Here is a 20,007-nt window from a genome sequence, read left to right as displayed (position 1 = left end):
CCACCTTCGCTACTCACAAATCAGCGCTTAACCCAACATTATAAGTCATGGCGCTCTTTGGCCATACCTGGCCCTTGCGCCACTAAACAACACACATTCATTCATTCATTCATTCATTCATTCATTCATTCATTCATTTTCGACTTCGACGATCGCCCTTTAGGCCAGACGCTCGCGGTCAAGCATCGCATTCGTACTGGTGATGCTGCGCCGATTCACCGACGACCGTATCGAGTTTCTGTGTCGGAACGCCGAGTAATTCAAGATGAAGTGAACAAAATGCTCGATAAAAACATCATTGCGCCTTCATCGAGTCCCTGGGCGTCACCTGTGGTGTTGGTTAAAAAGAAGGACGGCACGTGGCGCTTTTGTGTAGATTACCGTCATCTGAACAGCATTACAAAGAAGGACTTCTACCCGCTCCCACGAATAGACGACGCCCTTGACTGCCTGCACGGTTCCAGCTATTTCTCGTCTATTGATCTTCATTCGGTATATTGCCAGATTGCTGTTGACGATATGGACAGAGAAAAAACCGCTTTCATCACATCTGATGGCCTATACCAATTTAAAGTAATGCCGTTTGGATTATGCAACGCCCCTGCCACCTTTGAGCGTATGATGGACTCCTTGCTCCAAGGTTTCAAATGGCCCACATGCCTCTGCTACCACGACGACGTCATCGTCTTCTCGCCAACGTTCGACACTCATCTTGAGCGTCTCACAACTATACCTGATGTATTTCGAAAGGCGAAGCTGCAACTTAACTCGTCCAAATGTCGTTTTGGCCACCGACAAATAACTCTTCTGGGCCATCTCGTTGACGCTTCCGGAGTACAGCCTGATCCCGACAAAACTCGTGTGGTCCGAGAGTTTCCGGTTCTGAAGACAGCCGCAGACGTTCGAAGTTTCGTAGGGCTGTGCTCGTACTTTCGTCGATTTGTTCCAGATTTTGCGACAATTGCTAGACCCCTAACTAATCTTTTAAAGAAAGGCATACAATTCACGTGGGGTACTGCAGAAACCGCCGCCTTCTCTCGTCTCGTCACTCTTCTAACCTCACCACCCATTCTCGGCCACTTCGACCCTGATGCCCCTACATGATTACGTACAGATGCCAGCGGTCATGGCGTAGGTGCCGTCTTAGCCCAGCGTCAGCGTGGCAAGGATCGCGTTATTGCTTATGCGAGTCGCCTCCTAGCACCATCGGAGCGCAACTATTCCATTACGGAACGAGAATGCCTTGCTGTCGTCTGGGGGGTTGCGAAGTTCCGTCCTTACCTTTACGGTCGCCCTTTTTCCGTAGTCACTGACCATCATGCTCTCTGCTGGCTCTCATCGCTAAAAGATCCTACAGGCCGGCTTGGTCGATGGGCTTTGAGGTTACAGGAATTTTTATATTCCGTGGTGTACAAGTCTGGCCGCCTGCACCAAGACGCTGACAGTTTGTCGCGTTACCCTGTTGACGACTCTGACTCCTCCAATAATGCCAGTGCTTCTTGCGTATTCTCTGTATCTGAGCTGCTTCATTTCGCCGACGAGCAACGCCGTGACGCCTACATCAGAGCGCTCATAGACCGTTTTGAACACTCTCCGGCCGATGCTGCTCTACGCCTCTTCGTCCTCCGCGACGGTACTCTATACCGTCGTAACCTTCATCCAGACGGCTCTGGGTTCCTGCTTGTAGTACCTAAACACCTCCGCTCCACCATTCTAGAAGACCTTCACGACGCACCAACGGCAGGACGCCTCGGCGTATCTCGAACCTATGACCGTGTACGTCGCCGTTTTTTCTGGCCTGGCCTTGCCCGTTCCGTACGACGTTACATCGCCGCTTGTGAACTTTGCCAACGACGCAAGAAGCCTTCCCAGCTCCCCGCTGGTTACCTGCAGCCGCTCGACATCCCTGCCGAGCCCTTCCATCGTGTCGGCTTGGACCTTCTCGGCCCATTTCCGGAATCTAAATCAGGAAACAAGTGGGTTGTAGTCGCGGCGGACTACGCGACCCGCTACGCCGTAACCCGTGCTCTTCCGACCAGTTGTGCAACTATTGTTGCGGACTTCCTCCAACATGATATCATTTTGATGCATGGTGCTCCACGTCGATTGCTTACAGACCGTGGCCGTACGTTCTTAGCCAAAGTCATTGACGACATCATGCGTGCCGGCTCAATACAGCATAAATTTACCACCTCCTACCACCCCCAAACGAACGGCCTCACTGAGCGTTTGAACCGCACCCTTACAGACATGCTATCCAAATGCGTTTCAGACGACCACCGTGACTGGGACCTGGCTCTACCTTACATTACCTTTGCATACAACTCTTCCCGTCTCGAAACTGCTTGCTTTTCCCCGTTTTACCTCTTGTATGGCCGCGAACCGACGCTACCACTGGACACTGTGCTTCCGTCCGCCACAGCTTCCACTAGCCATTATGCCCGTGATGCAATCGCCCATGCTGACCATGCTCGCAAACTTGCACGCGCTCGTCTACAAGTTTCTCAAGACAAGCAAAAACAACGCTACGACCTCCGTCACGGTGGTGTCCATTTTGTGCCCGGCGCTCTCGTGTTGCTTTGGTCACCATCGCGTAAAGTCGGCCTTTGTGAAAAACTGCTTTCCTGTTACACAGGCCCATATCGCGTGATACGCAAAGTGACCCATGTCACCTATAAAATCGTTCTAGCCACGCCCACTACGTCCTCCGCTGTGACAACCAGTGACATTGTCCACGTTACCCGACTCAAGCCCTACAAATGTCCATGCACCTTGGATATTTAACAGCACCGTGATGGTGCTGTTAAAGCCGTCGGGGAGTAATATTTTGCCGCCGGGGAGTAATATTACAATATCATTGAGCGATGCTCAAGAGACGAGCCGCCGCGAGAATGACGAAGAAGTTGGTCGGTGCCCTTGGCATGAGCGAGTGTCAGCCTGGCTGCCTGGCTCCAGTGTAAATAGCGTGTAAATAGCATCTTTCGTCTGTGTCTTTGCACACGTAACAATATAATGCTTTTGCCCTTATTAAATAATAAATTTTGCGGTTTTACGAGCCAAAACCATGATCTGATTATTATGCGTTTTGAGGAACTTTCAAATAATGTCCGCCACCTGGCGTTCTTTAACGTGCACCTAAGTACACGAACGTTTTCCAAATTCGCCCTGTTTGAAATTCGGCAGCCACGGCCGTGATCAAAACCGCGACCACGCGCTTGCTTTCTGACACTCGGATAGTGTGCCTCTGCTAATGTAAGGCTGTTTCTGACCATGTGGTTTATATCACGCTTGCCTTTCACACGCACGATTTGTATCTCTATGAATAAAGTACCTTTAGTTACCGGTAACACTGCCGTATGTACTTACATTTTACTTACCTATATCTTTTCACGGCATGATGCAACTAAAGTTTTACGATCAAATGTTGCGTCAGTCTTTTTGAAGGACAACCTCTAAAACATTCCGTGTACAGCATATACGTGAACGTCGTACTTGAAACAAAATTGTTAGCGTAAGCAATAGCGCGGCAAAAACTAGTTACCTGCTGGGCTCGAAACTTAAACTGGTACTGCTTCACGGTAAACATTCAACCTGCCTTTCTAAGGTGAGATGTAAGTATTACAATGCCCGTCATCGTAAAAACTGTAAAAATAAATAAAACATACACTGTTAGTGAGCGCAGAGTCTAAATCCGCGTTCCGTCGTAGCGCGCCTTTACGTCTTGCGACACAACATGGCGGCGAAACCGTATGCGTCATCACCCTGTACGGAGAAGCATGGCACCCAGGCACCCCAGGGCTTTTTGACACCCTGCGCCACGTGATGGCGCTGCTGCGAAGTCCGCACGTGGCGTCTGATACGAGAAGCGTGGCGCGCCCGTGCCTGCTAACGCTGAGGATTGATCCTTCACTTGCCGCACACCTCATGGCACATACCACATACTCAGTGAACTTTGGTGACAAGTTGGCGAGAGGTTCACTGAGGACAAGCACATGCCTAGTGCAATAATTGCGCAGCTTGACAGAACGTTGGCTTGAAAGACGTTCATTGTAAAGCAACACATATACAGTGCATTTGTAGCGCAGCCTGCTAAATCTTCCGGCTCCTGTTTTTGAGGAACGCTTGTCACAGGGGTTCGATGGCGGTCAGTACTTTAGGGAAACATTTGGGAATAGCACTTTAGGGAATTCAGCAATTTAGGGGAACTTTCACAGCGAAGCGGTTTACGCGGACCCTCTGCCGTCGTTGTCGGACTTCGCTAAAGAGGGCCCACATGACCTAGCGGGAGAGGAAAAGAAGAAATCAACAGGGGGAAAGGGGTTGGAGTGACCCCAGTCAGGCCTGCCAGAATGCTATCTTATGTGCTAATCTTATGCGGTTGTCAGAAGATGCACTTTCGGCGATCGAGTCAGATCGGCATCGAATTTATCGACGATTGATGCCACCCTGCCGCAAAAGAAACAAATGGTATGCTGGCGGTTTGTGGCCAATCAACGGTTCCCAGCGATTCAAACGCGATACTAAAAGCGCGTGGCTGCCGGCACTTCTTGCTGGCGTAAGAAGTGCCGGCAGCCGCGTCAATCGTCAAACCAATCCAACGATTGCAGCGCCTGCATCTCCAGTGGTGGGCCTTGCGCCCAGTATACAGAGCTTTGGATTAGTGGTTCCGCACATTCCATCCCAGCTACAACTATGGAAACACCGCGAGTAGTGCGTACTCCTGATGAAGAAGTTGCGTACCGCGAACGTCAGCGAGAATTGGCTCGTGAATGGGCTCATCGTCGTAGGGCCGACCCCAAGCTTCCCGCCAGAGTTGCCGAGTTCAAACGGCAGCGCCGGGAGGCCGATCCCAAAGCGCACACCCGAGACGCGGAAATACATCGGCAGTGCCGGGAGGCCAACCCCGAGCTACGCGCCCGAGAAGCCGAAGCTCAACGGCAGCGCCGAGAGGCCGACCCCGAGCTGCGCTGCCGAGACGTGGAAACACATCGGCGCACTCCTACAGCATGCTCACCAAGCGTAGCCCCCCCCCCCCCCAAAGGGAAAATGAGGTGAAAGAATTGCGAAACAAAACATATAAACTATAGTCAAACCTCTTACGAGGTTTGACTTGCAAGGTGTAACACTCAGTGTAACTAACACAGCTTTGCTGTTCGACCATCTTCAAGGACTGGAATGGGCAGTGATTTTTTTTAATCAATGTCGAGTGGCCCATTCCCATTCGCACATGTTAGTTACCAAAGTTGCCATGAAAGACGTTCATTGAAGAGCAGCACACACCTAATGGCATGTACCCAGTGACCCAAGTTGGCGTCAGACCAACTGGCACATATCCTGTACTGCATGTTGGTGTCAAAGGGTTTCTTCTAGCAGTGCTACCCACCCAGTCCCACATCTTCAGTCCTTCTCACGTTATAATTTCTAATATCACTTATTTTAGCTTTGTTGATCAGTTTTGACATTTCCGCGAATTATATCTTATCTCTTGGGTTGGACACTTCCATTCTTTGTCGTTTCTTTATTAGGTCCTTTATTAGTTGGGAGAGCTTGCCTACTGGTTGCCTTGCTCCCTTGCTTCCTACTTCAATTGCGGCCTCTGAAGCCAGCCTCGTTACGGTTTCACTCATTACCTCGGTGTCATCATCATCATTGCCCTGTTCTAAGACTTCATATTTGTTCGCAAGTATTCGCCTAAATTTGTCTGCTTTTGCCCTTACTGCCCCTAAGTTGACCTGTTTTTTTCTTGACCAGTATTACTTTTTCTCTGTTATAATTGAGGTGAATCTTAGCTCTCACTAACCTATGATCACTGCACTTTACCCTATTTATCACTTCTACATCCTGCACTATGCTTGTATCGGCAGAAAGTATGAAATCAGTTTCATTTTTTGTTTCACCATTAGTGCTTTTCCAGGTCCACTTTCTGTTGCTACGTTTCCTGAAAAAGGTGTTTATTATTCTCAGCTTATTTCTTTCTGCGAATTCTACCAGAATCGCTCCTCTTGCGTTTCTAGAATCGAAGCCGTAGTTTCTAATCTCCTGTTGATCCGCCTGCTTTTCCCCCAATTTTGCATTAAAGTCACCCATTACTACTGTATACCGAGTTTGCACTTTTCTCATCCCTAATTCAACGTCTTCATCAAACTGATCTACTTCCTCATTGTCGCGACTGGATGTTGGAGCGTAGGCTTGTACTACCTTTAATCTATATTGAGTTTGATTACGATTACTGCTACCCTCTCGTTAATTCTGTAGAATTCGTCAATGTTGCCCGCTATGTCCTTATGGATTAGGAATCCTACCCCGTATTGCTTTTTATCAGGCAGACCTCTATACCAGAGGACATGGCGGTAATTTAGCAATGTGTAAGCCTCACCAGTTCTTCTACTCTCACTAAGGCCGATAATATCCCAACCAATGTCTGATATTTCCTCAGAGTCCTGCTAAGCTAGCATCAATCGAAATGGTTTGCGTGTTAAACGTTGGAAGGGTCAGTTTCCATTGGCGGCCTGTCTGGACCCAGAGATTCTCAGCACCCTCTGCTGCGTTGCAGGTCCGACAGCCGCCTTGGTCAGGTTCTCCACAGCTGTTGGGGACTGAGGGCTATTGGTTAATTGTAGATATCATCAAAGGAGGTTGTGGCCGAATACTGCACTAGGGAGGCCTATTCCTGTTCTGGTGAGGGAGTGTCTGTTCAAGCTTAGTGGGCCTTCCTAATATGGTTGTACCTGAAATAATATAGCCCCACTCGCTCTCGGCATCTTTCGCCGGTGTCAGGCTTCATTCCAAGCCTGCAGATGTAGTGCACTAACGCACACAACGCTTCTATGCAAAGACAGCATGTGAGCGATTCTTAAGGCCCCGGCATCAAAGTGGTAACTCTAATGAGCCTCTTTCATAAATAAGAAGCTACACGCAACAAAATCCCTGCTTGGGGAGTGAAAGACATGCAGTCACCACCAACGCTTTTATAAGGTGATCCTATGGTGCCTTCTAATTGGGCATACACACCTGACAAACAATCTTGTACTTCGAAACGAAAACCGGCCAACTTGTGAGAAGTGCCATGAACCACTTACATTAATGCAAAATAATAGGACTTGCCCGCGTATTGTATTACAGAGACGGAAGCTTTTACAGAATCTCTATAATTTACACATACCTTTACACCCCACCTGAATACTGGGAGATCATCCGCTAGTGCCTTTCACTGCCCTGTTGAACTTTTTAGATGAAACCGGTTTATTGTACAGACTATAGAATAACGCAGCTTTCTCTGCTTTAACTTTTCATTTCTTAATATCTTTTTGCTGGGGCAGCAGGGCCCTTGTCGCTTTTGCGCGATGAAACCCGAATTAACAAACTTTCAAAAATGCTTCACGTGACATATATAATCATCAAAGGTGCTTTCTACCTTAATACTTTTGGCCATCAGCTCTCAGGCGTCCGTTCCTGCGCTTACCATCGGCGTTCCTCGGCGTCCTCCCTCAGCATAACCGAACGAACGAGCGCATAGAAATTCAAAAAGAGAAACAGGTGGGCTAGTTGGTTTGCATTATTTACCGAGTTGAGCAGAAGCACATGGACGACGAAGGAAAAAACACGGGACACAGCACTAACGGCGAACTTAGGACCCTTGCTGAGTACCCTGCTTACTTATTCTTGGAGAAGGACGTCCCACACCGTGTGGATTGAATTTCGCCGTCGGGTGGACTTCTTCGGGATACAGTTCTGCAGGGACTGCAACGCCTGTTGCCACAGAACTTCTGTTGGGGTGTGCGGGATACGTAAACATCCCAACCAGTGTGCTTGTGCCCGGTTCCGGTGTGTGGCCTAATGTACACGAAGGAAGAGAGCCTCACTGTATACTCGAGCCTGCCTCTGAAACTCAAGAGTTCAAAACCTTGCATAGCCTTCTTCCATAGCCAAACGAAGGAGAAAAACCACCAAAAAGCAAAAGAACGTCTTGCGGAAGTATTCTATTACTGAAGCAGAACGACAGTGAACGTGAGCGGCACGAGGCGACAGCAAAGAGTGAGATGAAGATGTTTGGGTCAACGGTTAGACATTTGAAATACTAGACCAGCAGTGTGTCCTTTTAAACTTCATTTCTAGTCCGTCGGACTCTTTTAATTGTAGGAAAGAGTAATGTATTTCGTATACCTGACGTAAAGCGCTCGGTGTTATCGCCCGTCACAGAAAAAACTTCTCGAAAGGGTAAATAAGTGCTCGAGGAAAACTTGCTTTTTTACATGCTGTGCGTCTATGAGGGACTTATTGGCATTTTCGTGGCCATGTTTACATTTCGAAAGTCAGGGAAGCTTAGCCGCATGTCAGAGGATGAATATATTGTACAGTGTGTTCGTCCCTCCTTTTCCTTGCACGGCCGGTCTCTCTCGCTGTTTTCTTTGGCTAAATATGCTCTCCCTGGTGAGCCACTCCATTTATTGCCAAATAAATTTTTAAATAGGCTATACTTCCTTGTTATAGCAATGCAGCCGCCGCGCCCGAATGAACGGGCGGCTAACTTGCGTTCAGTGACAAAACAACCTAGCGTGAAAATGCACGTAGGCCTTAGTACGGACTACGTGTGTCACCGACTAACCTCGAAAAGCCTTTGCTGACTGAATCGCCTTTTCCCACTCAGAATATAGCGCTAATGATTGGACGGAGTAAACGGTACTGATACAGTGGGGACCGAGCAGTGCTCAATTCATTAGGAAAATGGTATACACGGTATGCATATGGCGTGCTGTCAAATATTGAATATCACCTCTATAAAAGCTTCATAAGAAGCCAACAAACACCGACACCAAGGACAACATAGGAGAAATATTACTTGTGCTTTATAAATGAAATAAAGAAATGATGAATTAATGGAAATGAAAGCGGATGAAAGAACTCGCCACAGGTGGGGAACGATCCCACAACCTTCGCATTTCATGCGCGATGCTCTACCAATTGAGCAACCACGGCGCTCTTTCCCCGTCCACTTTCTTGGGTATTTATGTTTCTTTGTAGAACCCTGGGAGTGTTAGCCAGCGCCACCACTCACAGACCTTGGCGGCTGACGTGGAACATCCTTTCTTCCGCAATATCACGAGAACGTGATATTTTTTTTTTGGGGGGGGGGAGGGGGGGGGGGAAGGCAACCGGTCAATAAACCCCCAACTGCTACCTGAAGGCATCAGTGTTCCCTGATTCGAGATCGTGCCCCCCCCCCGCCCCCTACGGGAAGTTGTTTTTTCATCCACTTTAATTTCCATTAATTTATCATTTCTTTATTACATTTGTAAAGCGCAAGTAATTTCTCCTATTTAGTCTTTGGTGTCAGTGTTTATTGGCTTCTTATGATATTACTAATAAAAATTGGGCCCCTTGGTTAACCCCCCCCTCCCTTTCTTCTCGTTCATTTCTATAAAAGCTGTTATTTTAGGAATACTTGTTCACTACTTCAAGCAGTTTCTTCTGCCGCGTTCCATAGAACCCTGAGCGGTATAAAAAGGCTTCCATACACCAAAGACGCCCGTTTCGGCACCGCGCTGCAAGGGAAGCTACGGCGCAAGTATCGGGAGAGGCTTTCAACCCACCTGCCCAAATATTTCTGTTGGCGGCCGCAAGTGGCACACCGCTGAACAAGGCCGTAAGCTGCCGTGTTTCCCCTAAGAGTGGATGACCCTGCCCACTGCACAGAATGGAAATATACGCATTTGTTATTACATATATATATTATTACGGTGGAAAAAGCGCACTAGGTTGTTGATGGTGAACACGCGTACCCCGCACGTCCACCAAAATGTTACGGATTTAAAACTATTTACACGATGCGTATATATACAGCAGCCCAGAATCCCGAGATGCTGTTGCCACTTCGTCGTCTTCACCGTCGACAACCTTGTCCTCTTTTTCCGCCGTAACACGCTCTGTTATACAAGGTCTGTTCTGAATTTAATGCCAGTGATTTGTTGTGACGCGACTGTGCGTAGGAGTGTGGTCTAACCGCTTGAAACTAGTAATGGGGGAACAAAGCTAAGCAGCGGAGCTCCGTCGCTCAGTGTGCTGCGAGCTGTCCATGAGCTGACGGGCCTGTCCATTCGAGTTTTTTATTCTTGTGCAAATGAAAATGCAGCGCTCGTTAGAACAAAGATTTGCCATAAAGTTTTGCGGGAAACTTGGCAAGCCCGCTGCCGAAACTGTTACTATTCTCAAGACTGCTTACAAAGAACATGCCCTGTCAGATTGGCGAGGGTTTCGGTGGCACAACGCCTTTCTGAAGGGCGTCGACGACGAGGACCGCGCCGGACGGCCATCCACGACCACCACGGCTGACAATGTGACGTGAGTAAGGGAACTGTGGAACTCAGACCAACGATTAAGTGTTCCTTTAATGGCCGACATGTTCAACATTCCGAAAACTCAAGTTCATGAAATCTTTACAAACGATATCGGCACGCGGAAGGTGCACGCAAAAATGGTTTCAAAGTGCTCACTGACGACCAAAAGTCACGCTGCGTTGAAACGTGCCAAGAAAACCTCGAGATGTGCAAACGTGATCGAAAATTTTTGGACAATGTCATTACAGGTGACGAGACTTGGGTATTTGAATATGACAGGGCGACCATAAGGCAATCATCGGAGTGGCGCACGCACTCGTCCCCTCGTCAGAAAAAAGCCAGGATGAGCAAATCAAAGATCAAGATCATACTCATCATTTTCTTAACATCCACGGAAGTCCTCAAAAGACTAAAGCGCAGGGTTCAACGCATCCGACTGGACATCGCAGACAACTGGAAGTTGCACCACCATAATGCGCCGGCCCACAGTGCCTTCATCGTCACCGACTACCTGGTTAGAGCAGAGGTGTAAACGATCCCCCAGCCCTCGTACAGCCCGGACTTTGCTCCCACCAACTTTTTTTCTTTCCACAGCTGAAAACACCAATGAAAGCGAAGCATCTTGGTACAGTGGACGGGATCAAAGCTGCTTGCACCGCAGCAATAAAGGCCACTCCGGAGGAGGACTACCGCAACGCATTCAAGAGCTGCAAGTCTCGCTGGAGCCGATGTATCGACGCAAAAGGAGAGTATTGTGAATATTTTTAAACACTTGTAACGATGTATTCAATAAATGACTTGCAATGGCCTTACTGACATTATTTTCAGGACAGAACCTGTGGGTATATATATATATATATATATATATATATATATATATATTGTGTGTGTGTGTGTGTGTGTGTGTGTGTGTGTGTGTGTGATAGCAATTCTGGGGGTCTACTTTCGTAACCAACTATGGAATGATGTGGCACGACGCACATTATATTGTTACCATCTCAGATTCTTTAACATGCACCCGTTGTACTTTCCATGAGCCCTTTGGCACTTCGGTCCAACCCCGGTGTTTCGCGATCGAAACCACCACCTGTTGTTTAAATGCAACCTTTTAGCAACTAAGTCACCACGGCGGATAACAATAACATCGCTCCTATACACAAAGCCTCATTAGATATTTTAATTTATGTCATCATTCTGTTTTTCGGGTTAGTTATATACATTCCCGCTTCAACTTTACCCACATCGATCAAGCGAGCAACAAAGAGCCAGTATTTTCTCAAGCAACTGTTTTTACCACGATGCTCTTTTAGGGAGACCTGTCAAAGATGAGCTGACAGGGCGGTCTTCGCCCGTCAGCTTTAAACAAGAAATGGGGCAGTACTTCGCATATTTCCTAGGTTGTGGCATTTCGCGGAAGATATCTTGGTACTTGCCCAGTGAGCAAGAAATGTCTGGTTTGGCGCCCCTTCTCGGTGCAGTCGTACGTGCGATTCCGCGTCATGGACGACTCGGTCGACTGGGAGATGCTGGTCGACGCCCTCGAAAGCCTGCGGCGCTCGCTCGGCCTGTCCGACTGCCGGGTGCTGGCCACCACTGTGCTGCAGTGCGCCTTCTACCGCCGCCTGGTGGATGCACCGTCGACTCCTTTGCCCTCCCTTGTCATGTCGCCCACCTCGCCCGTGCCCGGCCTGGCCGCTGCTGGAGGTGCCGGGGAGCTGTACACTGGCCCGCGGCCACGCTCGGCATACCCCAGTCGCTACGCGTACCCGACAGACAAGAAATAAAACTTTGGCTGCCACTTGGTGTTTCCTTAGGAACTGGCGACTAAACGTCAATGCCAAAGGGTAGCTAGTCTCGAAGCGCGAGCCACACTTCCCGGGCAAGGAAACAATTTTAAAGAATTGAGTGTTCACATTTAATAAACCAAGTTTTTTTAGCCTACTACTATAGAAAGACGGCTGTACTAGTCTTTTGGCTATGCTAATTGAAGCACGATCACATAAAATGAAATCAAGAGTTTATTTTCAACATTTTTTCTAATACGATGTTAGCATAAACTCTATTAAGGCAATATACAATGAAAGTTGTCACATTGTAGTGACTTCGGACAATCAAGCATTGCGTGCTATGATCATGCGTTCAGAATTTAACTCTATATTGTGGAATACATGCATAGAAACAAAAAAGCAGCATTTAAAGCACAACACCGAGCGCCGTCGTTGGTAGTTGAAATGTCGAAGAAGAGGTCCACATCCCTTCGTTGACGGGTGGACGGATGGACGGACGGACGGACGGACGGACGGACGGACGGACGGATTGATGGATGGACGGATGGATGGACGGACGGACGGACGGATGGATGGACGGACGGACGGACGGACGGACGGACGGACGGTTCGATGGATGGATGGATGGATGGATGGATGGATGGATGGATGGACGGATGGACGGACGGACGGACGGATCGGCGAAAAGAACGGAGAAAAACCTGTGGTCGCTTGAGTCGCGGTATTGTAAGCGTGCGTCACAAAGGGGAGAACCATGTCCCAGTTGGAGTGATTCGACGCGACGTACGTAGTGAGCATGTCGCCAAGAGTGTGATTGAAGCGCTCAGTTCATTCATTGGTCTGAGGATAGTACGCGGTAGATGTGCAGTATGCACAAAGCGACGAAAATAAGAGCAAAGGCCGGTGAAGCTCCGGAGCTTCTTCAGTCACGTCGGTTAAGGGAATTCGGCGACAGCTCGAAGTTTCGCAGGGTCAGAGAGGACGCGGTCTGTGGACACAACGTGGGCCAAGATTGTCAAGGGGCGAACTGCAAAGAGACACTTTTTGATATTCAACTTAAGACCAGTGTTCTTAAGACATGTCAAAACTTGGTTGAGACGAAAGAGGTGCGTCAAGAAATCTGAAGAAAAGACGACGATGTGATACAGTTAGCACAGACATATCTTCCATTTGAGACCGTGAAGTATGGTATCAACCATGCACTCGAAAGTTGTGGGTGCATTGCAGAGTCCGAATGGCGTGACGTTAAATGCATACAGGCCATTAGAGGTGACAAACATTGCCTTAGGAAGATCGCATGTGGTCGTGAGAACTTGCTAGTAACCAGATCTGAGGTCCAATGACGAGATGTACTTGGCGCCTTGTAAACAATCAAGTGCATCGTCAATTCGGGGTGAGTGGTAGACATCCCTCCGTGTTATTTTGTTGAGACGGCAGTAATCGGCACATAATCGTAAAGAACCGCCTTTTTTACGCACTAGCACAACTGGAAAAGGCCATGGACTCTGTGATGGTTGAATGACGCCACGCTTGAGTATGTCATTCACTTAGTCGTTGATTACACGACGCTCTGCCACTGAGACGCAATAAGGGAGGCTAGTACCAGGTGTCGATGTCGTGGGAAACATTGTCTGTGGGACTCAAGGCGTGTTGCGTACACTTGAAGGAAGAGCGGAAACTATCTAGGAGGGACAGAAGTTGGTCGCGATGCTCAAGGAAAAGGTTGGCGTCAACGCAAGAATCAAAAACCTCGGTAGCCATTTCGGAGTTCTTCGGAAATGGTGTCATGGTGTCGAGCGAAAGTCCAGAAAAGAAGACGGGCACATCCAAACAATCCGATGTCAGTGGGTTCGACACAGCCGAGGGACTCGTCGCTAAGGAGAGTGAGCGGATATGAGAATGGGTTGTGCGCGAGCATAATTGTTGTACCATCAGCTATATCAAGGACGCCTAATGGATGCGGTAGAGGTTTGCGGGGAAGAAAAGTAGATGAGGGGCTTGAGCAGCACCTAGGCGTCCGGCGCCAATGGACAAAACAAAGGGACCGGTGTTGATATGCTTGATGGCAGATCAGTGTCGGCGGCGACAATTATCGTTAATGGAGCGGGAGAGCTGGCCGGCAGAGTGTTGTTAAGGACAGATACAGCAACTTCGGCACAGGCGCAGTCAGACGGCACTGTGGCGCGCAAGAAAGTCCCATCCTAGGATGGACATCACGAGAGCAGGAAGGCAGCACAAGGAATTCAATCGTGTAAAGTACGTCCTGAATAATGAACCTAGCGGTGCATGCGGCTGTAGATTCGACGGGCTCCGTGGTGGCACTACGAAGTACAAGGCCAGAAAGTGATGTGGTGACCTTCCGGATCTTATGCCAAAGAGTCTCATGCATGACGGAAATGGCAGCACCCGTGTCGACAAGCGCGAATGTAACGACTCCTTTGTATTTCTATAATGTTTGTGGCAATAGCGGAGGTCTTGGGTATTTCGACAAGGGTACAGCTCTTGCCTCCGAAGCTGCAGCACTTAGTTTCCCTCGTTAGAAGGCGGACGACGACGCATCGGCGATACTGAACGGCAACGCGGTGACGGGGAACGACGACTGCTGAAGTTCTGATGACCCATACAGAATTTCGGCGACGGGTTCAAGTCAGCATCCTGGGGAGCTGCAGGTAGGTGCGGATCAACGACGACGTCCGGATGTGGCAGGCGGTGGCGACAGAAGCGCGCTACGTGTCCCGCGAGACCGCAGAAGAAGCATATTGGCCGATTGCCCGCGTGCGCCACGCATCTTGGGGCCGGAAGTACGGAGGGGGTATTTCAGACCCAGGGTTCTGGGCGCGGTAGCGATTGCAACGGTAGTAGCATTTTTAGCCAGGAGCATTTGAAAAGCGTCGTCTTCAATGCCCTTGAGGATTTGTTTGATCTTGTCTTCCTCAGTCATCGTTCGGCTCACTCGGTTGCAGAGATCGATGAGGTCCTCGACATAACAAGTGAAATTCTCGCCCAGCTGTTGCGCTCGTTTGACGGTGGTGTTGTTCGGCGCGAAGCTTTAGCACTGCCGGACGGCCAAATACGTCCACCAAAGCAGCCTTAAAGTCATTCCATGTGGCAACAGTGGCCCCATGGTTTCGGAACCAGAGGTTGGCGACATCCGCAAGATAAAAAATAACGTTGGTGAGCTTTGTCGGATCGTCCCATTTGTTGTGGTTGCTCACCCGTTAGTACGAAGAAAGCCAGTCGTCGACGTCAGTATCAGCGGTGCCACTGAACACGGCTGGGTCTCATTGACGAACTGCAGCGCAGGTGGTTGGTCCAACCTACGAAGAGGGTCGCTCACCGGTGTCGTGTGGCATGGTCGTCGTGGTAGCGATGGGCAGAGTACGGCTCCATAGTTCCGGGGCGAGGCGTTAGGGTATCCCGTACCTTCACTAAAGGCTACGAGGCTTATTAGGTATTTGCGGGAATTGCAGTCACGTTGGGTACACCGCAGAGAGCAGCCGAGCAATTCCAGACAAGCGCCAGCGTGAGCCAAGTCATTATTCTCTGCCCATGCTTGCAGCTTTAACTTAATTGCCTGCATTGCTTACCTGTATAGTACGGATATAATGGTCAACGGCCTATATGATTGAATTCTATCTTTTTCCCCCTTAGCTTTATAAATTGGATTCCTTGTGGTTCGTGGCTAACTGTCCAGTATTCATCGATCTTTTTAACTTTTTTGTACTTCTTTCAACAAAGCCGACTTACTTTTTGGACACAGCTCAATAATCAGCCTAATGGGAACCTAGTCTAGGCTTGTAGCTGTGCGCTTAGGAATTTTCTCTTCGGCTTTCTTCCAGTTGAAACTTGTCACCACCAGCTCCTTTTCCATCTGGTTCTTTTTCAAGCTCTCTTCTTCCTCAAGTACAAACTCGTCATTGCTTTGGATACATTCGGCTGTTATTTTTCGAATGTAATTTAATGCAGCATCCCCTTCCGGTTTGTTCCCATATTTGTCTAAGACATGTATTTTTCTAGGCTTCCTTCCTGCTAAGTTTATGTGGTTCCAAGTATTCTAGTTAGGCCTTCTTTTTCACACGTATTACTGACAACCAACGTCCACTTTCACCTTTTATCATTGCTTGCACCAGTGTTTAAACCACAGATTTCATTCTCCCGCTATATTTCTCATCTTCTGGCTACGTCATCCTGCGGCAACCATTTTTTTTTTTTTTTTGCCTGTCTGTGCTCTCGACATGCTTTCTGTCGTTCGGCAATCGCATCTCGTATCTGCCTGTTCCACCAGATTTTCCGTTTCTTTTTTTCCTTTGCAACAAAGCATGTTGCTTCTCTCTACGTATTTCTGTCGGTATTAAACGTAGAAGCTCACCATATTCTCGCGCTTTGTTTGGCCACTTGCCAAGTTCTTTCTCGACTCTTGCGACTATATTTGTTATATGCTCAGCGTTCAAATTTGGACTAGCCATTTTGGGATCCTTGCTCTCCTTCCCAACTACATATTCCATTTTGAAAATGATACGTTTATGGTCACTCCCTATGCTGCTATACCCTTCTTCGTCAATGACCATTTCTCTCAACTTATCATGAATTCATTCTGTCATCAGACAGTAATCAAAGGTCGATTGCTGGTTTCCCACTGCCCATCTGCTCTGCCCGTCACACTTAGGCCCTGTATTCAGGATAACGAGGTTATCTTGCTCACAAAGATTTGGCATTGACGTCCCGTTGTTTTCGGTATAGCCATCTAAGTCCTGTATGTGGACATTCATGACACGCAATGTAATCATTTCTGCACCATTCCCGAAACCCTTATTATCAGCAATTAGACATTCCACTAACTATTCTTCTCTCTGCGATGATTTCCGGTCCACAAATACGTTGCTCCCAGCCAAGTTGTCTTCCCACTTATTGTAAATAACCAAAGATGCTCTTGACATTTTGAATTTACTATTTTTAGTTTGGCTCCCTGATGGATGAGTATTCCGACTGCCCCTCCCTTCCTTTGCAATTTAGTTCTGTTGCACCCTTCGCCAACATAATTCTCAATATTGGCGGCTCCTCCGAGTATCCTCCGCATGCACCGCTATTTGTTTTCTATTTAACTGCTCCTCAATCTCTACCCACTTTTCTTTTCTTCTGCCGCCCTGCATGTTTATGTAGCCCATTGCATGGCGAGCTGTCTTAGTTGTTTTGCTCCTTTTCCGCTTATTGACCGCTATGCTATTCCAATGTTCCCCTAGGGAAGCTTCTTCGTTACTGCCTACACTGGCTTCCTTATCGCCCCTGAGTCCCCCAAAAAAGCAACCGCGAAACCAGCAAGTCGCCAGCCCACTTCTCATCCAAGCCTACGATTGAAGTGGATCCCATCTTGTTGGGAACCAGCACACCTTCTCACTTACCTGTTTACTTCTGCAACTCGAAATCTTTCTCTAGGCTCGTTGCCGATGTAGCCTCATTAGCCAAGACTACCGCTCTTTGTACGTTACTGTTACTGTCACGTAACGGCATTTCCGGCATCGTGCACACCACGATCTGCACCTGCGAGGACATACTTGTGCAATTCACCTACCCCCTTCAACAAGCGTTGGGCTAGCCCTGTCCCTTTTCTGTTTAGGTGTTATTTAGGCCACCTGCTACTACGAGAAGGTTGCGTCCGTGGGCACCTTCCGCGAGCTGTGCTTTTGCTCGCTCCATGACAGCGTCCAACGACCGTCTTGGAAAGCCGCTCTTTTGTCACCTTTGACCTTTTCTACACTTGCCTCTGTCCCCCTAGCCAGGTTTGAGTCGCCGGTAATAATCACCCTTTCGCTCTCTCCTGCTACCGAAGCCCTTCCTTCTTCCCTTTGTCATTCTTTTCTTTGTGATTTAGACTTGACAAGGGGCATTGAAACCTTCGTTCCTGCTTTTCCTTTGTGGCCGCTCAAGGTAGGTGCAGAGCTTTCCCGCTACTCCCTCCCCACGTTTCGCGCATTCAGCGTGCTTTGTTGACACACTCTCTCCTGTTACGTCGGGAGACTGTGTTCCATCTTCACAATCTTTCTAGTTCACGATAGCAGCCCTGTTGAGCTTTTCCTCAGCTGGCTGAAGTTTCTTCCACTACCTTCCATGCATCACGCCCCATATTTAGCTCATTTTTCAGCTCTTCGAAATGTTTCACAAGCTCATCCTGGAAAGCCTCCATTTTCTTCAGCCTAGCATTGAGATCACAGTAACTGTCGAGTGACTCGATTTCCTCTCCCTTCTCAGCCGTCCCCTTGTCTACCTCGAGTGACTCCCCGTACACTGCACGCTTTACCGTGTTTCTTGCCATGTGTTGCACTTGGCTTTTTCCAAAACAAACACCGAAGCTTTCAGAGCATGTGCCTTCTAGCAAAGGGCGATACGCACAGAATATAAATCCTTAAAATGCTGCAAAGTAAGCATCGCCAATGATTCAGAAGCAATAAATGCCGCATAGACTTAAGGTGTGAGACGTGGTCATACGTGTTCAAGCACGCTGCCCCGCTCTAGCTAACTTACCAAAGCAGTATTCCTGGTACCAGTGCACACACTAATGCATACAACCACTAATAGCTAATAGTCTTGCGACTTCCAAACGACTAATTACAAGTTAGGAGGACTTAATGTCCCACACGGTTGCACGCGCTGAAACACGTGGCGCGAAAGGACGCTCTTACTGTCCTCTGAAACGAAATATACACGAAACACGCCCGCGCACAAGAAAAGAAAAATAGTCAATTGCTATTTAAATGCTAAAACTTAGCAAATCCTAAACAGAAGCAAGCTCAAAGCATGCACAAAAAAACTTACACGTTTCGTCGCCGCCACGCAGCCCTGGAAAACCACGTCCATCCACGCGCTACTCCGGCGCCATCTGGTAGCCATCGTAATCACGGAGACCGTCTTGCGCGGCACTAGGCTTTTCTTCTCATGGTTTTGCCATACCCTCCTTCGCTTTCCGCCTCATAGTTCCGCTGCGCCCTCCTCCTCCGCTTTCATTCTCGCGCTCTCTTCGCCCCCTATTTCCGTATTTCATCACCCGCTGCACTGCGCGTTCGCTCTTTTATCCCTCGCTGTGCTCTCTTACAAGGGGCGCCGTGACACGTCGACGCTCAGCGCAGGAACAGGCGCCTAAGAGCTTCGCTCTCAAATGTATCGCAGTAATGACAAATGCTGCTAATATAAGATGCAAAATGCGAAAAAAACTTGTATAACACACACCGCTATCAAATATATAAATATTATATGAATACCACTTCACCAAAGCGCTCGTAATCATTGTCAGAAATTCACGTCAGCTTTAAATTTATATATCATATTTGCCCACGTTTATATTTTCTCACAGATGCAGTTTACATAAAAGTGATATCTATTTTTGGAGCTGAGCTGCGAATTTGTAAACATTGTGCGTATGTTTTCTTAACCACGAAGATTATCAATGATTTCAAAAAAGTAAAGCAATAAATAGAACAGTCGCATCAAACAGTCACTGGAATTTCTCTTTTTCTATCAAATGCGATAAAATTCATATCGGTCCAGGGGTTCCTTCATAAAGGTGTTTCTGTGTGCTATAGATATATATTTCATTAGGCGCATCGTAGTTGGCTGTGAGCTAAATTCTCGTAAACTCCACATCTCATAACGTCAGTAGAAATAGAGGCGCGAAGATTAACAGAAGTCCTCGACAATGTCCATGTTGACGGCGCACCGGTGAATGAGTCTGCGCACTGCCTTCGTGTCGGCGGGCTGCAGGAACTTTGCGATCAGAGCTGCCTTCTACGGGACGACGTTGCCCAGGAACGTGAAATATTCGCATATAAAAATTACCTTTTGGGCACCAGAGTGAGTGAGATAACTTGATTGTTTCAATGGATGTTCTAAGCCGC

At 48.2% G+C, this 20,007-nt stretch overlaps 1 protein-coding gene across 1 annotated transcript in view; it reads left to right on the top strand.

Moving 5' to 3' along the window:
• Positions 1–12,126, top strand: part of LOC126530023 (phospholipid-transporting ATPase ABCA3-like) — a 56,492-nt gene extending 44,366 nt beyond the window's left edge. Inside the window, exon 6 of the mRNA XM_050177488.3 lies at positions 11,813–12,126. Within this exon, the coding sequence (XP_050033445.3) occupies positions 11,813–12,118 (306 nt within the window). The 3' untranslated portion in view covers positions 12,119–12,126. The remainder of the gene's footprint in view (positions 1–11,812) is intronic.
• The last annotated feature ends 7,881 nt before the right edge of the window (positions 12,127–20,007 follow it).

This window comes from Dermacentor andersoni, chromosome 5 (assembly GCF_023375885.2).
Source record: "Dermacentor andersoni chromosome 5, qqDerAnde1_hic_scaffold, whole genome shotgun sequence".
NCBI classification, from domain to species: domain Eukaryota; kingdom Metazoa; phylum Arthropoda; class Arachnida; order Ixodida; family Ixodidae; genus Dermacentor; species Dermacentor andersoni.
The sequence above is the reverse complement of the archived record's forward strand: the minus strand, read 5'-3'. Positions and strand labels throughout refer to the sequence as shown.